The 23588-nt window shown below is 44.0% G+C and overlaps 1 protein-coding gene across 1 annotated transcript in view; it reads left to right on the forward strand.

Moving 5' to 3' along the window:
• The first annotated feature begins 7765 nt into the window (after positions 1–7765).
• Positions 7766–23588, forward strand: part of LOC147114890 (XK-related protein 4-like) — a 397677-nt gene continuing 381854 nt past the window's right edge. Inside the window, exon 1 of the mRNA XM_085993958.1 lies at positions 7766–8483. Within this exon, the coding sequence (XP_085850084.1) occupies positions 7831–8483 (653 nt within the window). The 5' untranslated portion in view covers positions 7766–7830. The remainder of the gene's footprint in view (positions 8484–23588) is intronic.

Below are 23588 nucleotides of genomic sequence, written 5' to 3' on the forward strand. Positions count from 1 at the left end.
CTGACTAGTCTCCTATGTGGGACTTTATCAAAAGCCTTACTGAAATCCATGTAAACCACATCCACTGCACTACCCTCATCCACACACCTAGTCCCCCCCTCGAAAAAGTCAATCAAATTGGTCAGACATGATCTTCCCTTGACAAAGCCATGCTGGCTATCCCTAATTAATCCTTGCCTCTCCAAGTGGAGACTAATTCTGTCCCTCAGAATTTTTTCCAATAATTTCCCTACCACTGATGTTAGGCTCACTGGCCTGTAATTACCTGGTTTATCCCTACTACCCTTCTTGAATAATGGTACTACGTTAGCTGTTCTCCAGTCCTCTGGCACATCCCCTGTGGCCAGAGAGGTTCTGAAAATTTGTGTCAGAGCCCCTGCAAGCTCCTCCTTTGCCTCACATAGTAACCTGGGATACATCTCGTCCGGGCCTGGGGATTTATCCACTTTTAAGCCTGCTAAAACCGCTAGTACCTCCTCCCTCTCGATGCTAATATGTTCAAGTATATCACAGTCCCCCTGCCCGATTTCTATGTCCACATCGTCCTTCTCCATAGTGAACACAGATGCAAAAAATTCATTTAAAACCCCACCTACATCCTCTGGCTCTACACACAGCTTGCCACTTTGGTCCCTAATGGGCCCTACTCTTTCCCTAGTTATCCTCTTGCCCTTAATATACTTATAAAACACCTTAGGATTTTCCTTTATTTTGCTCGGCTGTGTTATTTCATGGCCCCTCCTCGCTCTCCTAATTTCTTTTTTAAGTATCCCCCTGCACTTTTTATACTCCTCTAGGGCTTCCTCTGTCTTTAGTCCTTTGTATCTGCCAAAAGCCCCCCTATTTTTCCTAATCCATTCTCGTATATCCCTTGACATCCAAGGTTCCCTGGGTTTGTTGGTCCCACCCTTGACCTTTATGGGAACATGTTGCCATTGTACTCTCTCAATTTCCTTTCTGAAAGACTCCCATTGCTCCGATGTGGATTTTCCTTCAAGTAGCTGATCCCAGTCCACATTGGCCAGATCCTGCCTTATCATATTTGATGGGCCTTCAATAACCACAAAACTAAAAGTTATAGACTTAAACAAGTTGGCTTTTAATCACTAAGATCAGAGCTAACATCTCAACATGCCGACTGGTTCACAGGAATGAGTCATACAGATCCTGGGATCTTTATGTAAGAGAAGTCAGGGGCGGAGCCAAGAGCCAAGACCTGGAACCTCCCAGGTTAGTCGGGAAAGAGGAAGTGAAACTATACACAGTGGGGGAGGGTACTATACATGCAAAACGAATACAGGATCAAGAGAAACAGATTTCATTACATTCACCCCTTCTATAGATTTAATCCATCGGGGTGATGTTTCTTAAAAGTTGGTATAAGTGAGTCTGTCAGGAGGTTTTGCAGTTCTCAGTGATCGGCGCAAAGCCGGTTGGGGTGCCTCTAGGGGAGTGGATTCTGGTTTCTCCGCTGTCCGGGCCTCCGCAGTGTCTTCCAGGTTATCTGCAGTGTCCTCCAGGTTAAAGTTGGGTATTGATACCTCTGGGCGTCCTGTCTCTTTGTAGTGTAGGTCTTCATCGGGTAGTCTCCCATCGTTCTCTCCGCTCCCCGAGGGAGCGAGGTCTTTTATGGAAACAGTGTCCTCTCGCCCGTCAGAGTATTCGATATAGGCGTACTGAGGGTTTGCATGGAGGAGCTGTACCTTTTCCACAAGGGGGTCCGTTTTATGGCCTCTCACGTGCTTCTGCAATAGTACTGTCCCCGGAGACGTCAGCCACGCGGGTAGAGATATGCCCGAGGTGGATTTCCGGGGGAAAACGAACATCTTTTCATGAGGGGTAGCATTAGTGGCAGTACATAACAGAGACCTTATGGAGTGGAGCACGTCTGGGAGGACTTCCTGCCAGCGGGAGGTCGGAAGGCCTTTTGACTTTAAGACTAACGTGACAGCCTTCCAAACAGTAGCATTCTCCCTTTCCACTTGCCCATTACCCCGGGGGTTGTAGCTAGTGGTTCTGCTAGTGGCTATCCCCTTCGAGAGCAAGAACTGGCACAGCTCGTCACTCATGAATGACATCCCCCTATCGCTGTGTATGTAGTTCGGCATGCCAAACATGCAGAATAGATTACAGAGACACTTGATGACCGTGGCACTGGTCATGTCTGGGCAGGGAATGGCGAAGGGGAAGCGGGAATATTCATCAATGATATTGAGGAAGTATACGTTACGGTCGGCAGAGGGAAGGGGTCCCTTGAAGTCCAGACTTAGGCGCGCGAATGGCCGTGTGGCTTTGATAAGGTGTGCACGGTCAGGCCTGTAGAAACGAGGCTTGCATTCCGCACAGATGCGGCAGGCTCTGGTCATTGCCCTGACCTCCTCGATGGAGTGGGGCAGATTGCGGGACTTTATAAAATGGTATAGTCGGGTGACCCCTGGGTGACAGAGGTCGTTGTGGAGACCCTGTAATTTGTCCGTATGAATGCTGGCACACATTCCCTGCGATAGGGTGTCTGGGGGTTCATTAAGGGCTCCCGGCCTGTACATAATATCATAGTTGAACGTGGATAGTTCGATCCTCCACCTGAGTATTTTGTCATTCTTGATTTTCCTCCTTTGTTTGTTATTAAACATGAAAGCCACCGACCGCTGGTCGGTGAGCAGGGTGAAACATTTGCCGGCTAGGTAGTATCTCCAGTGCCGCACTGCCTCCACTATAGTCTGTGCCTCCTTCTCGACAGAAGAGTGCCTGATTTCAGGTCCCTGAAGGGTTCAGGAGAAGAAGGCCACAGGTCTCCCAGCCTGATTGAGGGTCGCAGCTAAGGCAAAGTCTGACGCATCGCTTTCGACTTGAAAGGGAATGCATTCGTCCACTGCACACACTGCAGCCCTTTCAATGTCCTGTTTAATACTGGTGAAAGCCTCCCGAGCTTCAGCTGATAGTGGGAAGGACGTCGATTTAATGAGGGGTCGGGCCTTATCAGAGTAATTGGGCACCCATTGGGCAGTAATTGGGCACCCATTGGGCATAATACGAAAAAAATCCCAGGCACCTTTTTAAAGCTTTGGGATTGTGTGGCAGGGGCAGTTCCTTTAGGGGGCGTAATCGGTCAGGGTCCGGTCCAATTACCCCATCTTCCACCACACAGCCGAGGATACAGAAACGGGTTGTGTTGAAGACACATTTGTCTTCGTTGTAGGTTAGATTCAGCTTTAGGGCAGTTTTTAAAAATCTCGCAAGATTTAGATCGTGGTCTTGCTGGTTGTGCTCGCAGATAGTGACATTGTCCAGATAGGGGTAGGTAGCTTGTAGTTTATTCTCGTCAACCATGCTGTCCATCTCATGTTGGAAGACCGAGGCCCCATTTGTTACCCCGAAGGGCACACTGAGAAAATAGTAGAGGCGCCCGTTCGCCTCGAAGGTGGTGTATGGGCGGTCCTCCGTTCTAATGGGGAGCTGGTGATACGCGGATTTGAGGTCGATAGTCGAGGAGACTCGGTATTGCGCAATCTGGTTGACCATTTCTGATATGCGGGGTAAAGGGTAGGCGTCCAGCTGGGTATAAATATTAACAGTCTGGCTGTAGTCAATTACCATCCGTTTCTTTTCACTATTTTTAACTATGACTACTTGGGCACGCCACGGGCTGGTACTGCATTCAATAATGCCTTCCCGCAGGAGTCTGTCCACTTCCGCCTTGATAAAGTGTCTGTCTTCCAGACTGTACCATCTACTTTTGGTCACTATGGGCCTACAGTTCGGAGCAAGATTAGCGAATAAAGAGGGCGGGCTGATTTTTAAGGTTGATAGGCCACAGACTGTGAGTGGCGGCTGGGACCCGCCATATGCTAGCGTGACACTTTCATGGTGGCACTGGAAGTCCAGGCCCAAGATTACATTAACACAGAGTTCTGGCATCACGAGGAGTTTAAAATCCTTGTAGTCCGTGCCTTTTACAGTCAGTGTTACCACACAGTAGCCCAAAATGTCCGAAGTGTGGGGCTTAGCAGCCATAGCAATTCTGCTCCGTGTAGGGGTTACCGTTAATGAGTGCTGCCGTACCAGGCTAGGGTGGATAAAACTCTTGGTACTCCCACAGTCAATTAAACATTTCGTTAAATTCCCGTTTACCTGTATGTCCATCATGGATTTTGTCAACGGGTGTGGCCTGGATTGATCCACCATGATCGAAGCCACTGTTGGGCCCTGGGCTGCCGTTGAGTCGGGAAAAGATGGCGGATCCCAAGATGGCGGCCCGCACAGCACGCACGAGGCGGTGACGGAGTTGGAAATCGGATTCCCCCTGCAGACTTTGCTAAAATGCCCCTTTTTCTTACATTTGAAGCATGTAGCGTCCTTCGCTGGGCATCGTTGTCTGGGGTGCTTGGCCTGGCCGCAGAAGTAGCATTTCGGGCCTCGAGACATTGCCGCTGTAGTAGGACTCCTGGGTGAACTTCTGTGTGGGGACTCCGGCGGCGTAGAGCTGGTCTGAGACCTGGATGGGGAAGATGGCTGATTCCAAGATGGCGGCCCCCTCGGTGCGCACGAGGCGGTGAGGGCCGCATGGCTGGAAGAATAAGAGTCAGAGTTTCTCTGGGCCACGTCCAGTGATCGCGCAGTGGCCACTGCCTTTTTTAAGTCCAGGACCTCCTTCTCCAGCAGTCTCTGCCGGATATAATTCGATTTGAGGCCCATGATGAAGGAATCGCGGACCAATTCGTCAGAGTACGCGTTGGCCGTCACGGCCTTGCAGTTACAGTCCCGGACCAGGTCCTTTAGGCCCTGTAAGAAATCGTCCATTGATTCCTCTGGTCGCTGCCTGCGTGTAGCCAGCAGATGTCTGGCGTACACTTCATTTACCGGCCTCTGATATTGGGCCTTCAGGATAGTGATGGCCTCCGTGTAAGAGGTGGCGTCCCGGATGAACGAATAAATCCGATGACTTACGCGAGTAGTCAGTAGACTCAGTTTATCGACCTCGCTAGCGGATGAGGCCCCCGCGAAGAGTTCGAAGGATTTGAGCCAGTGTCCAAATTGATTTGATGCTTCAGCAGAATGTGGATCCAAGTCCAGACGCTCTAGTTTTAGGAGTCGATCCATCCTAGTATTCTTTAGTGATTAAAATTGATGGGCCTTCAATAACCACAAAACTAGAAGTTATAGACTTAAACAAGTTGGCTTTTAATCACTAACATCAGAGCTAACATCTCAACACGCCGACTGGTTCACAGGAATGAGTCATACAGATCCTGGGATCTTTATGTAAGAGAAGTCAGGGGCGGAGCCAAGAGCCAAGACCTGGAACCTCCCAGGTTAGTCGGGAAAGAGGAAGTGAAACTATACACAGTGGGGGAGGGTAATATACATGAGTGCAAAACGAATACAGGATCAAGACAAACAGGTTTCATTACAATATTAAAATCGGCCTTCCCCCAATTTAGAACCTTTATTTCCGGTCCATACTTGTCCTTTTCCATGACTACCTTAAATCTCACCGAATTATGGTCACTGTCACCAAAGTGCTCACCTACTAACACTTCTACCACTTGCCCGGCCACATTCCCTAGAATTAGGTCCAGTACCGCCCCCTCTCTTGTAGGACTTTCTACATGCTGGCTCAAAAAGCTCTCCTGGATGCACTTTAAGAATTCTGCACCCTCTAAGCCTTTCACACTCTGACTATCCCAGTTAATATTGGGGAAGTTGAAATCCCCCACTATAATTACCCTATTATTTGCACACTTCTCTGAGATTTGCCTAGATATCTGTTCCTCTATCTCCCCCTGGCTGTTTGGGGGCCTATCGTACACTCCCAGCAAAGTGTTAGCCCCCTTTTTGTTTTTAAGTTCAACCCATATGGCCTCATTAGAGGAACCTGTTAATATATCATCCCTCCTTACAGCAGTAATTGTCTCTTTAATTAATATTGCGACACCCCCTCCTCTTTTACCACTCCCCTCTGTCTCGCCTGAAGATTCTATACACCAGAATATTGAGCTGTCAGTCTTGCCCCTCCCTCAACCATGTCTCTGTGATAGCAACAATATCATACTCCCATGTGTTCATCAACAACTTCAGTTCATCCACCTTATTCGTAAGACTCCTTGCATTAAAATAAATGCCATTTAGCCTTGCCCTACTCCCTTGTGCCATTACATATTTGCTCTGCCTTCCAGTCTGACTTATTTTTTCCTCTATATTTGGCTGTACATCACCCCCTATTATAGCTCCACTCTGTATCCCATCCCCCTGCCAAATTAGTTTAAACCCCCCCGAACAGTGCTAGCAAACCTTCCCGCAAGGATATTTGTCCCGTTCTGGTTCAGGTGCAGAGGGGCGGCCGCCATTTTGTGAGGCACTAACGGCAGTTTGAAAGATTAGGCCCCGCCCACACACACCATGAAACGCCCCCCGTGATGCAGCACGCTCCCCCCGTAGGATTGGTCAACCTTCACGTCATTCAATGCTAATGAGCGGATTCCCCGTATGATTGGCCAACCGCTAATGAGCGGATTTTTGAACGTTTTTTGTATACTGTCCGAACAATTTTTGTCTGACCAAAAAGTAAATACACCTATGAGGCTCCCCTAATCATAAGCTTTCTTTTGATATAACATATGTGTAGGTATGCTCTATAACTTTTGAGTGATGCCCCGGACAGACAGACAGACAGACAGACACCACGATCCTTTTATATATATAGATTATTGTGCCTCCCACTTTCTCATGCTAATATCGCTCATGCCATTTAACTATCTCCTGTTCTCCACTTGAGCACTTTACAGATCATTCTATTTCTTTTCCTGTGTTTGTGTGTGCACATCTGTGTGTTTTCTCTTCCCCTTGTCCTGTTCTTTTCAAGTGCTGTTATCTGTAATATCTTCCAGTTCTAACAAAAGATCCAAATCTGAAATGTTAACTTGTCTGTTCTCTCCACAGATGCTACCTCACTGCTGATTGTTTTCAGCATTTTTTTTGTTCATTTTTTTAGTCCCCTTAAATGTTTGTGTCCAATTTCTAGGAATCTAATATCAGGCTCAAGGGATCAAAATAGAGACAAACTTGCAGCAGTAATAATTCTCTGCCTTTAGGCACCTTTAGCATACTTCAAAACAAATATTTCTGCTAGCGGCATCTATTGGCAGAATATCAATAGTTCACCAATTTTTCGTTTTATTATGTTGGCAAGATTACTAATTTGAACATATATTTAATCTACAAAATTATTTTGTTTGTGCTACTGGTGATTATTGTGCTTCCTCTACCAATGCTGTTTTACTTTTAGTGATGTTGAATTAATAAAGCAGGTGTGTTCAACTAAAAAGCCTTATGTGGGGGGGGGTGTTACTGTAAGAGCAAAAGTGCAGCAAATGCATTTGTAAAAGATTGTACAATGATCCCAACAATCAGACCTACAGTGAGGGCTCTAAAGTAAGAATGTTCTGGGAGTTATCTTCATTGGGTTTTCCTGTGTAATTTGGAATCACTCTGAAACAAAACCAAAATGCTGCAAACACTCAGCAGGTCAGTCAGTGGAGAGGACAGAAGAAGTTAACGTCTCTGCTGGTGAACCCTGCTTCAGAACTGAAGTTTGTGCGAGCGCCCGTTCAGCGTGAGCAATTCGAGTTGCCTTTCTTCTTTGAGATGGGCAGGTCTCTCCATCAGTGAGAGATAGCGGAAATTTGGTGGTGTATAAGCAGTCTCATATACCGGAAGTGGAGGTCGCCCTATTCACTGACAGCACCGAGAGAGAGAGGTGTGAGAGAGAGAGAGGGAAGAGGAGAGAGAGAGAGGCAGTGGAGGAGGAGGAGGAAGGGACCAGCCAGCCTGATGGCTGCCAAGTCGGACGGGCTGTTAAAGATGAAGAAGAAGAGCGACGTGGCTTTTACTCCTTTGCAGAATTCCGAGCACTCGGGGCAGCATCCAGAGCACGGGCAGCAGGAGGAGGAGGAGGAGCAGGGACGGGAGCGGGGGAGCGCCGAGCCCGGCTCAGCGGCGCTGTCGTCCCGCTGCTGCACCGGGCTGTGCCGGGCTCGCTGCCTCCGCCTCGCCCGCGATCAGAGGTACACACTGTGGGACGGGCTGTGGATCGTGGCCGCCGTCACCGTCTATTTCTCCGACGTTGGCACGGACGTGTGGCTGGCGGTGGACTATTACCTGCATTCCCGTTACTGGTGGTTCGGCTTGACGCTCTTCTTCGTGGTGCTGGGCTCCCTGGCCGTGCAGGTCTTCAGTTTCAGGTGGTTCATCCACGACTTCAGCGCGAACAACGGAGCCGGTGCCAACAGCACCAACCCGGTGGATGGCAAGGTTTTGAGCGCCGCTGGGGGAGGCGGCGAGACCGATGCCCGATCTCCACAGCGACAGCCTTCAGCCACCAGGACCAGTAACACCAGCAAAGGCAATAAGACATCCTCGTGTTCCTTCTGCGTCTGGCTCATGCAGTCGATCATCCACATCCTTCAGCTAGGACAGCTCTGGAGGTAACTCGCACTCTGCCAAATCGCTGTAGCGATTAGCTGTCGGGAAAGAAAAGCAATAAAACAAACAGAAATCTGCTAAAGTAAGCTGTCCCCACAGTAATTGCCATTCAGACACTGCACTGCAAATGCCCCCGACACTTGCTCTGTTCAGGTCTGAAAGTGCAGAAAACATCTGTATCTTTGCAAATATAGAAATACTCAGATGCTAATGGTTTGTTGGTAGTGCTGGATAAACATAATTTTAGTATAAAGCCAGTGTATAAAAATAACCATTTGGAATTAGGCTGCAAATGAGGTTTGTGATAGGTGTAGCCCTGCTGGTTCCTGTAATGCTTTGTAAGGATACAGTTCTGCAGCATCTAAAGAATGTTGTCATACCTTTCGTGAGACCGGAAGTGTTCACATGTAACACTCGGGACCATTCTTTGAAATTTGCAGATAGTGCATTTTACAGCACGGTTCTTGCCAATGCAGGTCTTGCATCCGATCGGTGTTCAGCTGGCACAGTTTTGCGAGGTTAATAGTAAATATCAGTATCATTGCAGTAATAGCCGTCATAAATATTGGGTATGGCAGTTAGTAGCCGGAATGAAATGTACATTGTAAATACACCACGACTTCCTTAAGTAAAATGTTATTTCTGTGCACATCATGTCGTCCAGAAGATATGCTAATCGTTTCACTAAGAACTGTACTTAAAAATATTATGCAAGGCACTTAAGCACGTTGAGCTCACTGTGTTAAATACAGACACGCTGCCAACTTAATGCAGGCATTAAATTATGTTATAACTGAAGCTTTTGGGAATACTGTACTGATCAGACTGAGTTTTAAACGGACCTATGCATGGTGTCTACATTAATTGTGGTGCCTCTTTGGGCTGCGAATAGATTATTGTGATAGCAACTCCCCTATAATTAATCAGCAACACTGCTTCATTGCTTATTACTGCTGGATACTTCAATTCGTTTACAGTCAACCAGTAATTTTGTGATTATGCTCTGTGTTAGATTATGCGTTGCACTTCGTGAGTCAGATACATGTGCGAAAACAAATCAGCGCATTGCTTGTGTTTGCAGCTACTATTTGGAAACATTCTGCTTGTTATTCGACGTGTATTTGAGAGCAGGAATGATCGATGTCTTTTTTAGTTACTGAGAGAATATTATTGTTTAAAATGTGTGCCCAATGGACAGTCTGTGGAACAGCTGGAAGCTGTTGGTTCAAACAGTTGGGGAGGACAGAGGTTGAAGGTATTGTGAATAGGAGGGCTGGTCTTTGTTCATACATTTAGACCAGAACATTCGTTTCTAAGATCATTAATGCTGACAGGTGACTCTAATTTTCAACTGTATTAAATCACACCATGGTGAAGTTTATTGCATTGCTTTAAAGATAAGTAATTTTTGTTGAATTTTAGGCATTAAGTAAAGCAATTGCATCAAAGTAAATCCTCCACAAAATAGTGATTTCTCAGAGTGGGTTTTGAAGCTTTATAATTTCAATAGAAGAAGTGAAAGCTATCTTTGACACCATGTATTTTGTATTTGCTCCTACTCCAAATAGAAGGCTAAGTCAAGTAACAGAATGCTATGTGACTGGAGACTAAAATGTATAAATCAATCTAAAAGTTTCTCCTAGCTTACAGAACATTCATGTTGAAATCTATTTTAATTCATTTGCTAGGAGTGATAAGCTATAATTTTTCCACTCTACACCTGATCTTTGGGTGTTTTTCTGCAAAATGTCTGTATTGTAGGTACCAAGAGCCTGAATATATGTTACACACTAATGTAAGAATGTATTTTAAATTTACACACCAGAAGCTGAAAATGTGAATAAAGTGTAATTTGGGTTTGAATGACAAAGACAGCTGTGAATGAAGAGTAAGTGAGACGGATTAATCCTAATAGAAAATTCTGAAGTGAAATGGGAGATATATTACTGGCAGCCCAATACATTACCTTTGTCCTTTCATAAGTTTGAAAGAGCACAGTTCAGAATTGCTTTGTGGCATGAGCTAATTTCACAAGTGAAAGAACATTAATAAGGCACAGCTGCTCAGTTCTGTATTCTAGTTATCCAATGGCCATTACTCAGGTTGTGTGTGAAACTGATTTTTCACATCACAGACCATTAAGTTATAATTGTACTGTGTGATGTAATTGTTGTCTACCAGTTATGACATGATCCACACTTCTGTGGCACTGTTGATCAGTCGACAAATGCAACATTATTTATCACCTGACTAGTAATACATTAGACAGTACACCATTATAAGGTAAAATTTGTTCATCGCCCTAAGCCATAACCACAAACACACTTTAATTTCAAATTCAATTTTTTCATGCATTATAAAAAGGTATAGCCATATTTCTAAAATGTAAGACAATAATGATACCTTTCACTTGACTTTCATCAGGAATAACTGTCTCCATACTTTGATTAAATACTAAGTCTACAAGCATGGGGACTATACTGACAGATTGAAAATATTTCTTAATTCACTTGCATGAATCATTCATTTAATAGTCCCCGTATATTACGTATATGTACAACATAAACTGCACTATAACTTAGTATCCTCCAGATTCCTATATTTGTTAAGTATTGGAAAATACTCTCAATTGCCACTATACAGCACTGTAGATTGCAGCCTACCCAAGATAACTATGTACATGATCCAGGCATAAAACTCTATACCAATGAAATTCTCTTGAATAAAATTCCCAATGCAAGCAAAAATGTTACTCAACTGTCCAGGTTTTAGCACCCAGTGAATTTATTCAATCTACTGAGAGTTGTAGATGAAAGAAAACATTATTTTTTAAAAGTCTAACCATTTTTGTGTAAAATGTTTTTGTGAATGCTTTCTATTTAGATGAAATTGCTGGTTAAATGGGTTATGGTATGACAATTTTGAACTGTTTGGGAGCCAATAAATTTTAAATTTATCAGTATTGAACCATATGAAGTTCAGGATCTTCCATATAATGCCTAATAACCATTAAGTTATAATTATACTACATTGTGTAAGTGCTTATTAAACTTAATCCAGTCCTTCTGTGATTTTGCATCACATCTTTATCAATGCCACAACTGACTAATTAAAAAATGTTAAATAACTTAACTTCTTACATGCATAACACAAGGCAACAGAACGAGGTGAAGATTTTAACAAAAGCAAAATACTATGATGCTGGAAATCTTAAATAAAAACAGAAAATGCTGCAAACATTCAGCAGGCCAGGCAGCACCTGTGGAGAGAGAAACAGAGTTAATGTTTCAGGTCATCGACCTGCTGAGTGTTTCCAGCATTTCCTCTTTTGATTTTAGATGAACATTTTGTTGGAGCCCTGCTACAGAGATTTTGCCTTGGACTAATGCTGCTTATTTAGGGTTTCTGTGCCGATGCTTTCAAGTATAAACTCCACATGTGACCTTGTTTGGAGCTTAATGGCTGAGTGCAGTCGGTTGCATGGTTGTGAGAGCAATTTTCCAGAAGACATTAACAAACCTGCAACCTTACTTTAGTGGTTGATGGCTTGCTTTTAAAAGGGACTGGCAGTTTAAAATCAGCTATTTTGCACATGAATAATAAAAATAAAAGTTTAAATATGACTAGTGGGGTACCGCAAGGATCGGTCCTAGGACCCCAGCTGTTCACAATATATATTAATGATCTGGACGAGGGAATTGGATGTAATATCTCCAAATTTGCAGACGACACAAAGCTGGGGGGGGGGGGGAGGGTATGCTGCGAGGAGGATGTCATGAAACTCCAGCACGATTTGGACAGGTTGGGTGATTGGGCAGAAACATGGCAAATGCACTATAATGTGGATAAATGTGAGGTTATCCACTTTGGTGGCAAAAACAGGAAGGCAGATTATTATTTGAATGGTAATAGATTGGGAGAAGGGGAAGTGCAAAGAGACCTGGGTGTTCTTGTGCACCAATTGCTGAAGGTAAGCATGCAGGTGCAGCAGGCGGTTAAGAAGGCAAATGGTATGTTGGCCTTCGTAGCAAGAGGGTTCGAGCACAAGAACAAGGGTGTCTTGCTGCAGTTGTACAGGGCCTTGGTGAGACCACACCTTGAGTATTGTGTGCAGTTTTGGTCGCCTTACCTGAGGAAGGACGTTCTTGCCATGGAAGGAGTGCAGCGAAGATTCACCAGGTTGATACCTGGGATGGCAGGAATGACGTATGAGGAGAGATTGTGTCGATTGGGCTTATACTCACTGGAGTTTAGAAGATTGAGAGGGGATCTCATCGAAACCTATAAAATTCTGTCAGGCCTGGACAGACTAGATGCAGGAAGGATGTTTCTGATGGCCGGGGAGTCCAGAAGCAGGGGTCATAGTCTAAGGATAAGGGGTAAGCCATTTAGGACTGAAATGAGGAGGAATTTCTTCACCCAGTGAGTGGTGAACCTGTGGAATTCTCTGCCACAGAGGGCGGTGGAGGCCAGTTCATTAAGTATATTCAAGAAAGAGTTGGATATATTTCTTAAGGCTAAAGGGATCAAGGGATATGGGGAGAAGGCAGGGACCGGGTACTGAATTTGGATGATCAGCCATGATCTCATTGAATGGCATGGCAGGCTCGAAGGGCCGAATGGCCTACTCCTGCTCCTATCTTCTATGTATCTATGTATCTATGAATACATTTTCATAGGATGTGTTGGAAGTGTTTTAAATTGTGTTGATGTATAACTTCATTTTTACCACTAGAGGTACTTTTTTTCCTTGCTAAACTCATTCTTGCATGTAGTTTGGGTTGAGGTTGCTACTGTGACCTTTTTCCCAGTCACTGTTGTTGCTATACCCTGTTCCATCTTCCCTTCGTGGGCTGTTAGTGGGAGGAGGGAATCCAATGCAATGCAGCTGATCATTTCTAGGTAAGCAGTGATGCATTTGCCCAATTTCTTTGTAATAAGTACTCCCTTTTAATTTTTTTAGTATACATATATTTTTCACTGGAGAAAAAAATCTGCCTCTGTCTAAAAAGCTGAAGTGACATTTTCAAGAAGGTGGTTGTGCAATATTGTATACTACAATGTGACTTTTGGGTAATTTTGTGGACAAATAAACCCAACATAAAACAGCTATTGCCTTTCTTTTGATTGTAGTCAGATTTCCTCATAAGCTAGTCAGTGCTGCAACTCATTTTATTTCCATTATACGTCTTTAGTTTTCTGCTGAATGAAATTAATAGACATCTTGGAATGAAGGATGGGAGAGAAAAAAAAGAGTTGGATAAATTACATAGTGCCAAATATAAGTTGATGTAAAACTGTGAATTTATGGCACAAGCTGTAATTACATTGCATGAAAAAGCTGTAGGAGGTCTATAGCAAAATGCCAGATAGGAAAATTTGAACTAACTTTCTATCAGATTAATTTGCCTTATACTATAGAGTAAATGGAACTATGCAATGGAAATACATTCACTAGATCATTGCAGGATGGTGCTGAAATGCTTTCTGAATTAGTTCTAGTGGCTAGAAAATAATTTACTGCATTTTTTAAAAGAATATGCTTTATTAGAAATCCGTGAGACTACATATATTTATAAGAGGAGACAGCAGTCCAAAATTACTCGTGACTAAGAACAAGGTGAGGCTTTGTACAGCAAAAGGAATAAATTCTCCTGTGCTCTTAGGAATATGGTAGTTAAATTTATATTGAATTATATATGTGTATAAATGTTCACAGTGTTGACTTTTTGTTGCAGTATTCAAAAGATGGATCTGGTTTGTAAATAATGAATTGTACATCTTATAATAAAACGATTGAGATTGTATAATATATACAGGTTAATAGATATGTCAAGAAAAATAGATTTTTTGTTACAAAGTATTGTAAATTAAACTGCTCCAATAGGCAGTTAATTAAATGAAACTTTGTTGATCACCAAAATGAACTCCAAATTTAGAATTAGAACTGAATAAAGTGCAACTCTTTGTGTAAATGAGATTTGGAAATCACATTTTCACAGCAAGATGGTGAAGAATAAGTATGAAATATGCTCATCTGTTAACATATTGCATCAGTTCTCAGTTGGTTGGATAGATGGATCACATATCATGACAAAGAGAGGCAAGAAAAAGAAAAACACGGAGTTTGGTTTAAAAAATAACATTCATCAAATTGATGGGGAGGAGGTTATTTGGGAAGCTGATACTGTGAATATGACATGCAATTAGGTTTTCATAATACAGTAATGTTTCTTCAGGTAAATTACATTATCAGTTTTAAATATTTACGTAACACAAAAGAAAGCTTTGACAGCTACACATCAGAGCTGACAAACTGAGAATACTAGGTGCAGTGTTTCACCTGTAGTGAAAGATTGATTCAAACTCCAGCCCCAGCTGACCTTTGCACACAGGTACTGTGCCATTGGGCACAGCAACTATGTAGGACAAGCTGCTCAACCAAATGGAGCCAAGCTGGCAGAACTACCACGCTGCTTCTAGTAGTTGAACCAGGAGCAGTATTCATAGTGCCCAGTGTTGGATCATCTACGGATTTCATTTGTTAATTTTGTTTCTCCCATTTTATAAAACACTGGTCTAACCTCAACTGGAGTATTGTATCCAATTCTGGGCACCACACTTTAGGAAGGATGTGAAGGCCTTAGAGAGGGATGAGGGACTTCAGTTGCGTGGATAGACTGGAGAAGTTGGGGTTGCTCTCCTTAGAGCAAAGAAGGTTGAGAGGAGATTTGACAGAGGAGTTCAAAATCATGAGGGTCTAGGCAAGGAAAAGAATTTGCAGGGCTATGGGGAAAGGGTAGGGAGTGGGGACTATCTGAAGTGCTCTTGCAGAGAGCCGGCACAGGCTCAACGGCTGAATGGCCTCCTTCTGTGCTGTAACTATTCTATGATTCTATGGGGGAAAAATTGATTTGATTTGCTTTGCGCCTCCCATTAGGGCGCTAATGAGGCACAGAGCAACTAGCGCCCAGGCGCGCCCACCGCTAATGACTCCCGCGAAATTCAGCGGGAGGTTAGCAGTGGCAGTAGCCGGTAGTGCCCCACAGCGCTGTGCCTCCGGTGATGACGTCATCACCATGCTCAGTGCCCCGCTCGCGCCCTGGCTGCAAACTTGGCTCGTGCCCCCGACTTACCGCCAGACGCTATGTCCGATAGGGTCAGGGGGGTGGTTTTGTGGCCGGGGCGGCGATAATTAAAGGGCATGTACTGAGCGGCCATTTTTTTTGGGCCGCCTGCCAGTAGTTTCCCCCTCTGGCCTCCTTGCGGGATGTGGGCCATGATCCGTCAGCCTGGCACTCCTCATGAGTGCCAGGCTCTTTTGCCGGCACCCTGCTCCCGGGTGGGCTAGCAGGGCCCCGGTGCATGCTGCGCTAGGCCCTTCCCCTTTAATCAGGGGCGGGAGGCCTGCAGTACCATGGTGCTATGTGCTGACATGCATGGCGCTGCTGCACATAGCGCCGCAATATTCAATGGGAGTGCCCCAAGAGGGAGGGGGAACGTTTCCAGTAGCGCACCGCCTCCTGCTTGGGGTGCTACCATTGAATTTCGGGCACGGGGGCACTAACAATTTTGGGGCACTACTTTTAGCGCCCCGGTGAAGTTATCGTCCCAAAGGGGGCGTGAGCCAATTTTCCCCCCAAAGACTTTTGTTGTGCGCACACAGGATTGCACAGGTATACTCAGTGCACATTCTGCGAGCTCCACTGTCTTAGAAAGCAAGTACAACTGAGCAACTAATCATTAAAAAAACTGTAATAATGATGCTGCATCACCCATTAACTCCCTTAAAAAGTATGTACATGTTATAAATCATGCTCAGTTCATCAATCCCAGCTGTGGAGTGATCAAGTTGGAGGGGGTAAGGCATAGAAAAGCTCACTTTACTTATAAGGTCCTTCAGATTGTTGTTAACAGCAGGAGAGAATGGAAAAGCCCTCTGCACATCAGAAGGATGACCCACTACTAAACCGAGGTCCAGGTGTGGGAAACAATCATACAAAAGGTCAGCATGATTTGTTCAACTTGCCACATCTGGAGTGATGTATGAAAGAAGGTGTCCAAATTGAAGGAAAGTGCTAAGGTAAGCAGTGAAGATTGCTGTCAAATGATGTCACTTTGCTGTGTATGGTTATGACCGTCAATTACTTCACATTTCTATATATGGCTGGGTGTCAATTGTCCAACATCAGTAGAAATTCCTTTCTAAAAGGGTTGCAGATGTCAGCTATTTTTGCCTGAACCATTTCACGTGCTTATTAGCCACTGAGAAAATTGTTCACTAACTATCCATATACACAGATAGAACTGACTAAACAAAAGCACTATATTCTTTTCCCTCTTCTGCTAGCATGGTATTTCACATTTCATTTTACCAGACCTGGTAATATATACGCAGTTGTGAATGTTTGCGTCTCTCTGCAAAGTTGCATCTCAAGCAATGCGTGCTGTTCTTTTCTTTGCAGAAGAAGATGGCTTCAATAGGCGCTACAATGCCAGGACTGGTACGGCATGCAACAAATGAAAACCCTTTCCTTTTACAAGAAAGCTACTATGGATGCCAAAGGCTGGGAAGCTGTACAGAGCCTGAGGGATGCAAAGGTTTGTAGAGATGACAATTCTCCCAGTTTGTGCAATGATAGTTGCACATGTTTGCTGTAGCAATGATTTTCACTTTTATCAGGCTCAAAGCATTCTTTGTGTTCCAAGTGAAACAAAATAGATAGCGTCACTGCAACAATATTCTGCACAACAATGCCCGTGTACAACTCCTTTGCCATTTTTTTCCCTAGGAACCAGGAGGAGGAAGCTGCTTCAGTGGGACCATTGCACACAGTCTATTTTCTGTGTCATTCACATCACTTGAAGCAAGCACCATCCCAGACACACAAACTTCAGAGGGTATCAGTGAGTTTGAGAGGGGAATAAAAATGAGTTACTGATAATGGGTGAAGAACAAGCAGAGGTGAAAGATGGAGAAGGACTGGCTGTTGTTCTGGTGAGATATAGCAAGGCCACAGGCCCTTCTAGGTCGCTTCATGATTCATAGAGCTACTGAAGAAATGGTGGATGCTTCACGAGCATGAACTGATGAGGAATTCACTTGCTTCATTGTATGGGACAATGCAAGCTGGTCTGGATAGAGTCCTGAGTTCACTTACTTCATTGTATGGGACAATGCAAGCTGGTCTGGATAGAATCCTGAGTTCACTTGCTTCATTGTATGGGACAATGCAAGCTGGTCTGGATAGAGTGCTGAGTTCACTTGCTTCATTGTATGGGACGACGCAAGCTGGCCTGAATAGAGTCCTGGATTCTTTTACCCAGTTGGGCAGTATTGTGCAGCAAGGGTCACCTACTCTGTGGGCTACAAATGAGTAACATCAGTGAAATATACAGGGGAGACCTCAGGCAGGCAGACTGTGAGCACAGTTGGAGCATCTCTCAAATATGTTCTTGATGAAGATGTCATGGTATTGAAGGTAATTATCCAAAATGTAGTTCAGTTTGGTTCTGGTGTGATTTTGGCACAAAGATTAATGGCTACTGACATGAATCTTGTCATTCATGTGGAAATGACTTATGAAATGGTACTGGGTGGCCTGCTGGTGGCGCTGTCCAGGGAGAGTATAAATACTTGGGCATGGGCCCAGCTTGCTCAGGACATTCTTTAACAGGAACTAGTGAAGGACACAACTAGATCTCCATGTTGAAAAACAGTTGATTAAAGCCTTGTTTAATACTTAGACCAAGTGCCTAGTAGTTTTCTTACGTCAGCTACAGTCAAGACTTGACCCCTAGTAGTTGTATGCATAAAAAAATCACAGGAATGGGTGAGTGCCTCTCAAGTCACTCCTTTGCCAGCACCTGACTCTGGGCAAGTTAGAGGAAAAGTACTGCAAAGCATTCAAACCTACACAGCCCGAATACAATGTATTATTCCTGGTACACAGGCAAGATCATCTGAGTCAGTAATACACAGAAGTAGGTGGCCAGCAGATGTGTGCAAGTGCTCTGAAGTTCTCTCAGGAATTGTCCATTTCTACTCTGTCCAATAGGATATCACTTAGAAGTAGTACACGAGAAAAGAAATGATGCACGCATTTGCAAAACACTAAAGGATCATGTTAAATCAGTTTATAATGTATTGACATACGCTCTGTTACTTTAATAAAAGCAAATATTCAACATTGATAAGCTTGCAGTCAGTACTTTTTAATGTGAAAACAAAATATTTTACACGTAGCCACCGGAGAAAAAAGAAACACCGAGTCAAAAACAAAACTGGGTAATTTTAGTTAAAAGATATGTACAAACTCCTGAATTATTTCCTTCTGTTTGTAGGAAGGGCAGTATGCATGTCTCAATTTAAAAAAGTATTAGTCAGTGCCTGTCTGATCTGTTCTACCTTGGACACTGATTGGTGTAACGCATGTTCCCCCCATCCTCTTCCTGGGGCTTGTCTTTCTGAATCTATTCTTTTGCAAGCATGCGTATGTCTCTTGGGCAATATTGTGCAGCATGTAACAAACTACAGTTATTCTGCCTTTTACTTCAAGGCACTACGTGTATAGTTTAAAGATTGGAAATTGTGTTAAAAGGCAAAATGTTTGCTTTGTTATATTTCTACCTTACTAATATATATCATGGGTGGCCTTTTCATAACTGATCTGGGGAGGGGAGTCAGCAAAGGTGCTATAGAGTACGGGTAATTTATATGTCTCAGAAACCAATTTTGCCTTCTGTCTTCCCCTTTAAAGAGTTGGGGATCCCTTGATTTTCCCAAAATTGTGTGCATTGTGAGTACTACCTGGAAAATGAACATTAACTTGCAGAACTTTCTACTGGTGGTCATCTACCATTTGAGTTTTGAGGGAGTAGTAACCTTTTCTTTTGATAAAAGGAGGAGCACTGTCTCAGGCCAATGTGAGAGCAATCAGTGTCGTCTTGTAATGGGGGAATGTCTTGGAACTGGCAAGACTGAGTTTGTACATCCAGCTGGTGGTACATGCCATGCTGAACTTGATGCCTGGCAGGATCCGTTACCTCAATTATGCAGCATTGAACTGAATACTGGCTTATCTGAGTGATGTCTCCTGTTGGTGCTTGGAAGCACCCAGCAACATTGAGGATGAGTGCACTTGTCACGTTCCCTTCCACTGAGACAGCTTCCTGACTGCTGGGTTGGATCCAGCAGCTGTTACAATCTGAGATCACATCACTATTAAGTTGCACCCTCCTTACACTCTGTTCCTCAAGTACGTGTCATATCAGGACTACTCATGCTGCATTAGAAAGTAGTGAGTCCTGTAAGTCCATCTCCTGTAGCCTCAAAGCTCCTGGGTCTTGGTCTCCTGGTGCTTGCTGCTCTTCCCACTTCAAATGTATTTAGCAATGGTCGACAGTACAATACCTATGTTGCAGAGCTAATCAAAAACTTCATCTTAATCATTGGAACTCTATCGGCTCTTCCAGTGCTTTCATGCTTTCTTTAAATAAGGGATATTTAATGTGGTAATGAAGAAAATACTGAGTAAATTTGCAAATTCCACGTAAATTGTTGCTTAATAAACACTTAACAAGAAAACAATGTTAATGCTGAGTCTGTGGATTAACATATATTAGAAATATTTACTCTCCAGAGTTTAGGAGTATGGGCACCCACTAAATTAATGCCAAATCACATAATCACTGCCCAGTAATACACAATTAGTACATGTGCTGACTCTAAAATAAAGAGCAAATTAAACTCCCTCCATAAAGCAGAGAAGGTTAAGGGGGGATTTCATAGAGCTGTTCAAAATTATGAAGGGTTTAATAGAGTAGATAGGGAGAAACTGTTTCCACTGGCAGGAGGGTTAGTAACCAGAGGACACAGCCTTAAGATAATTGGCAAAAAATCCAGGGGGGAAATGAGAAGAATTTTTTTAATGCAGCGCCTTGTTACAATCTGGAATGCACTTCCTGGAAGGGTGGTGGAAAGAGATTCAATAATAACTTTCAAAAGAGAATTGGGTATATACTTGAAAAGGTGACATTTGTAGGGCTATGGGGAAAGAGCAGGGGGCTGGGATTAATTTGATAGCTGTTTCAAAGAGCTGGCACCGGCACGATGGGCCAGATTCTATGATTCTATGAAATCTGATTGCATAGAATTATTTTTTAAAGGCACAGAGAAATTTCACAGGAAAGAAATCATGGAACTGTCTGTGGGTCAACATTTGCACTTGTTTCAGAATGAGTATGCTGAGAATTATCATCATCAATTGTCTCAATCTCAAATGGTCATCTCAATACCATAAATGTCTATCTGCATTTCTAAATACTTATGCATCCTCAGGATAGATTGAGAACTGGCTGGCAGGACATGGGCAAGAATAAATATTTATAGATGGATTTGTATCTGTTTGGAGACTGGTCACCAGTGGTGTCCTGCAGGGATCAGTGTTGGGACAGTTGCTCTTCACTATTTGTATTAATGATCTGGATGTAGGTGTTTCACACGATCTGCAAATTTGCAGATGATACCAAGTTCTGTGCGAGTGTTAGGACTGTAGACGATGCTCGTCTGCTTCAGATGGATCATAATGTGTTGGGAGATTGGGCTCATGAGTGGCAAATGATGTATAACTTAGATAAGTGCAGTGTTCTGCATGTGGGCAGGGAAAATGCTCAACATTCATAGGGGGAAAAATTCAGTACCTTAGCGCCTCCTAACGGGGCGCTACAGCATTATCACGGGGGCGAGGTGAATCCAACGGCGCACGCCAAATCCTCCCCCCCCACAGTGCCACCACTAATGGTTATTGCTGGGAGCCTCAGCACCAGGTGGATCGTGACGTCAGTGAGTACGCAACATTCACTGACTGCCCGATCTGCTAAATTGATTGTCGTCACCTACCTTAGCACCTGGAGTAAACAGCGACAGGGAGAGCTGGCGTGAAGCACCAGGATGCCAGCTCCAGGGATGTTGACATGAATCAACTGAGCGGCCTGCGGGTGGCGCTGTCCAGGGAGAGTATAAATGCTCGGGCACGAGCCCAGCTTGTGCAGGACATTCTTAACAGGAACTAGTGAAGGACGCAACTAGACCTCCATGTTGTAAAACAGATGATTAAAGGTTTGTTTAACGCTTAGACCAAGTGCCTAGTAGTTTTCTTACGTCAATTTAATCAACTGAAACTTGCTCCATGCTCTAAGTGATTTTGGGAACAGACGGCTATGACTCTAATGTGTAGAAGGGAACCAGACGTTGTAATCAATCCATCATGGAGAAACTACTCAGACCCGCCCGTCTTGACCTGGATCCGAATTCACCTACAACTGCTAAGGTATGGAAACACTGGTATCATAACTTCAGCAACTTCCTCGGGGCTTGTGGTGAGAATGTTCTTGATGAGTTACAAATGCTTACCAATTATGTATCTCCTCATGTGTTTGATTATATCGAAGACTGTGTAGACTATGACTCTGCTATCCAAATACTGCAGCAACTATATGTTAAGGCCCCAAACAAAATTTTTGCTCGGCACTTACTGGCCACAACTCGACAACAACCTGGGATATCACTTGACAAATTCCTTCAAAAGCTTCGCAGGCTCAGCAAAGACTGTAATCTCAAAGCTGTCTCAGCTGAGCAGTACCAGGAGGAATTAATTTGTGATTCTTTTATTAATGGAATTGCGTCTCCCTTCATTCACCAGCGTCTGTTGGAGAATAAAACCCTCGAGTTACAAGCTGACTATGACCAGGCATATTCTCTGGAGTTAGCAAAAAAATGCAGATGCCTATCTTTTACCACATGCACGGACAGCTGCTATCACTTTTAGTGACTCCTCCGATAAGCCTCAGGCGGAAGCCCTCACTGATGATGACTCTATCCTAGCTGATGATGACCCTACCCTAGCGGCATCTTGGCAATCTAAAAAGAAGTGTTTCTTCTGTGGAGATGCATTTCACTATAGGAAATGTTGTCCTGCTCATAATGCAACCTGCAATCATTGCAGTAAGAAAGGTCACTTTTCTAAAGTATGTCAGTCAAGAGCCTCTCCTAGGGTTACAGCTGCTATCTATAAAACCGCTCCTTCCCCAAGAGCCACTACTAATGTTACAGCTGTCATCTATAAAACTGCTCCTTCCCCAAGAGCCACTGCTAATGTTACAGCTGTCAAGTATAAAACTGCCCCTCCTCCCATCACAGCTGTTTTTCCCCAAAGCCTGACCCATGCAGCCATGAAGGTTTTGGTAAATGGACACATTTTGAGTGCACTAATTGACTCATGTGGCTCTGACAGCTTCATCAGTGAGCAGGCTGTCAGTAAGTTAAAACTGCGTATTTACCCCTCAGACAGGGAAACTGCAATAGCTCTGATGACACTGACCACCAACTCTTCCGGCTTTTGTCTTGTCGACCTTATTCTCAATGGCCACACTTATTTTTCCACCTGGCTTGGGGTGCTCAAAAACCTATGCAGTGATGTGCTCCTGGGACAGGATTTCCAGAAGCAACACAAAAGACTCACTTTCGAGTTTGGAGGCGGAGCTTACTATTTCCAAAGGACCGTTTAGTGTGCTTTCGGCGGCTTCGCTCGACAAGTCCTCTTTGTTTGCCAATCTTTCCCCCCCCTGATGTAAGCGTATAGTCACTAAATCACGACATTTCAGTCCAGATGATCTATCCTTTATCAAGGCAGAAACCTCTCGCCTTCTAGCGGACGGTATCATTGAGCCATGTTCATCTTCCTGGCGGACTCAAGCCATTGTTGTTAAAAATCCTCTGAAGCCACACAAGAAACGTCTTTGCATCGATTACTTGCAAACTATTAACCAGTATACCGACCTGGATGCCTACCCACTACCATGCATCGATGACATGGTCAATAACCTTGCCAACTACAGGGTATTTTCAACTTTTGACTTAAAGAGCGCATATCATCAAGTACCGTTAAAGGACTCTGACAAGCAGTATACGGCCTTTGAGGTCAACGGTCGGCTTTACCAGTTTTGTCGCCTTCCGTTTGGGGTCACCAATGGGGTGGCTGCCTTTCAACGGGCAATGGACAACCTAGTCAAACAGGAAAATTTAACGGACACTTTTCCATATCAGG

The sequence above is a fragment of the Somniosus microcephalus genome, chromosome 7 (genome assembly GCF_052327205.1).
Source record: "Somniosus microcephalus isolate GS21.2 chromosome 7, FLI_Smic_1.0, whole genome shotgun sequence".
In the NCBI taxonomy this organism is placed as follows: Eukaryota; Metazoa; Chordata; class Chondrichthyes; order Squaliformes; family Somniosidae; genus Somniosus; species Somniosus microcephalus.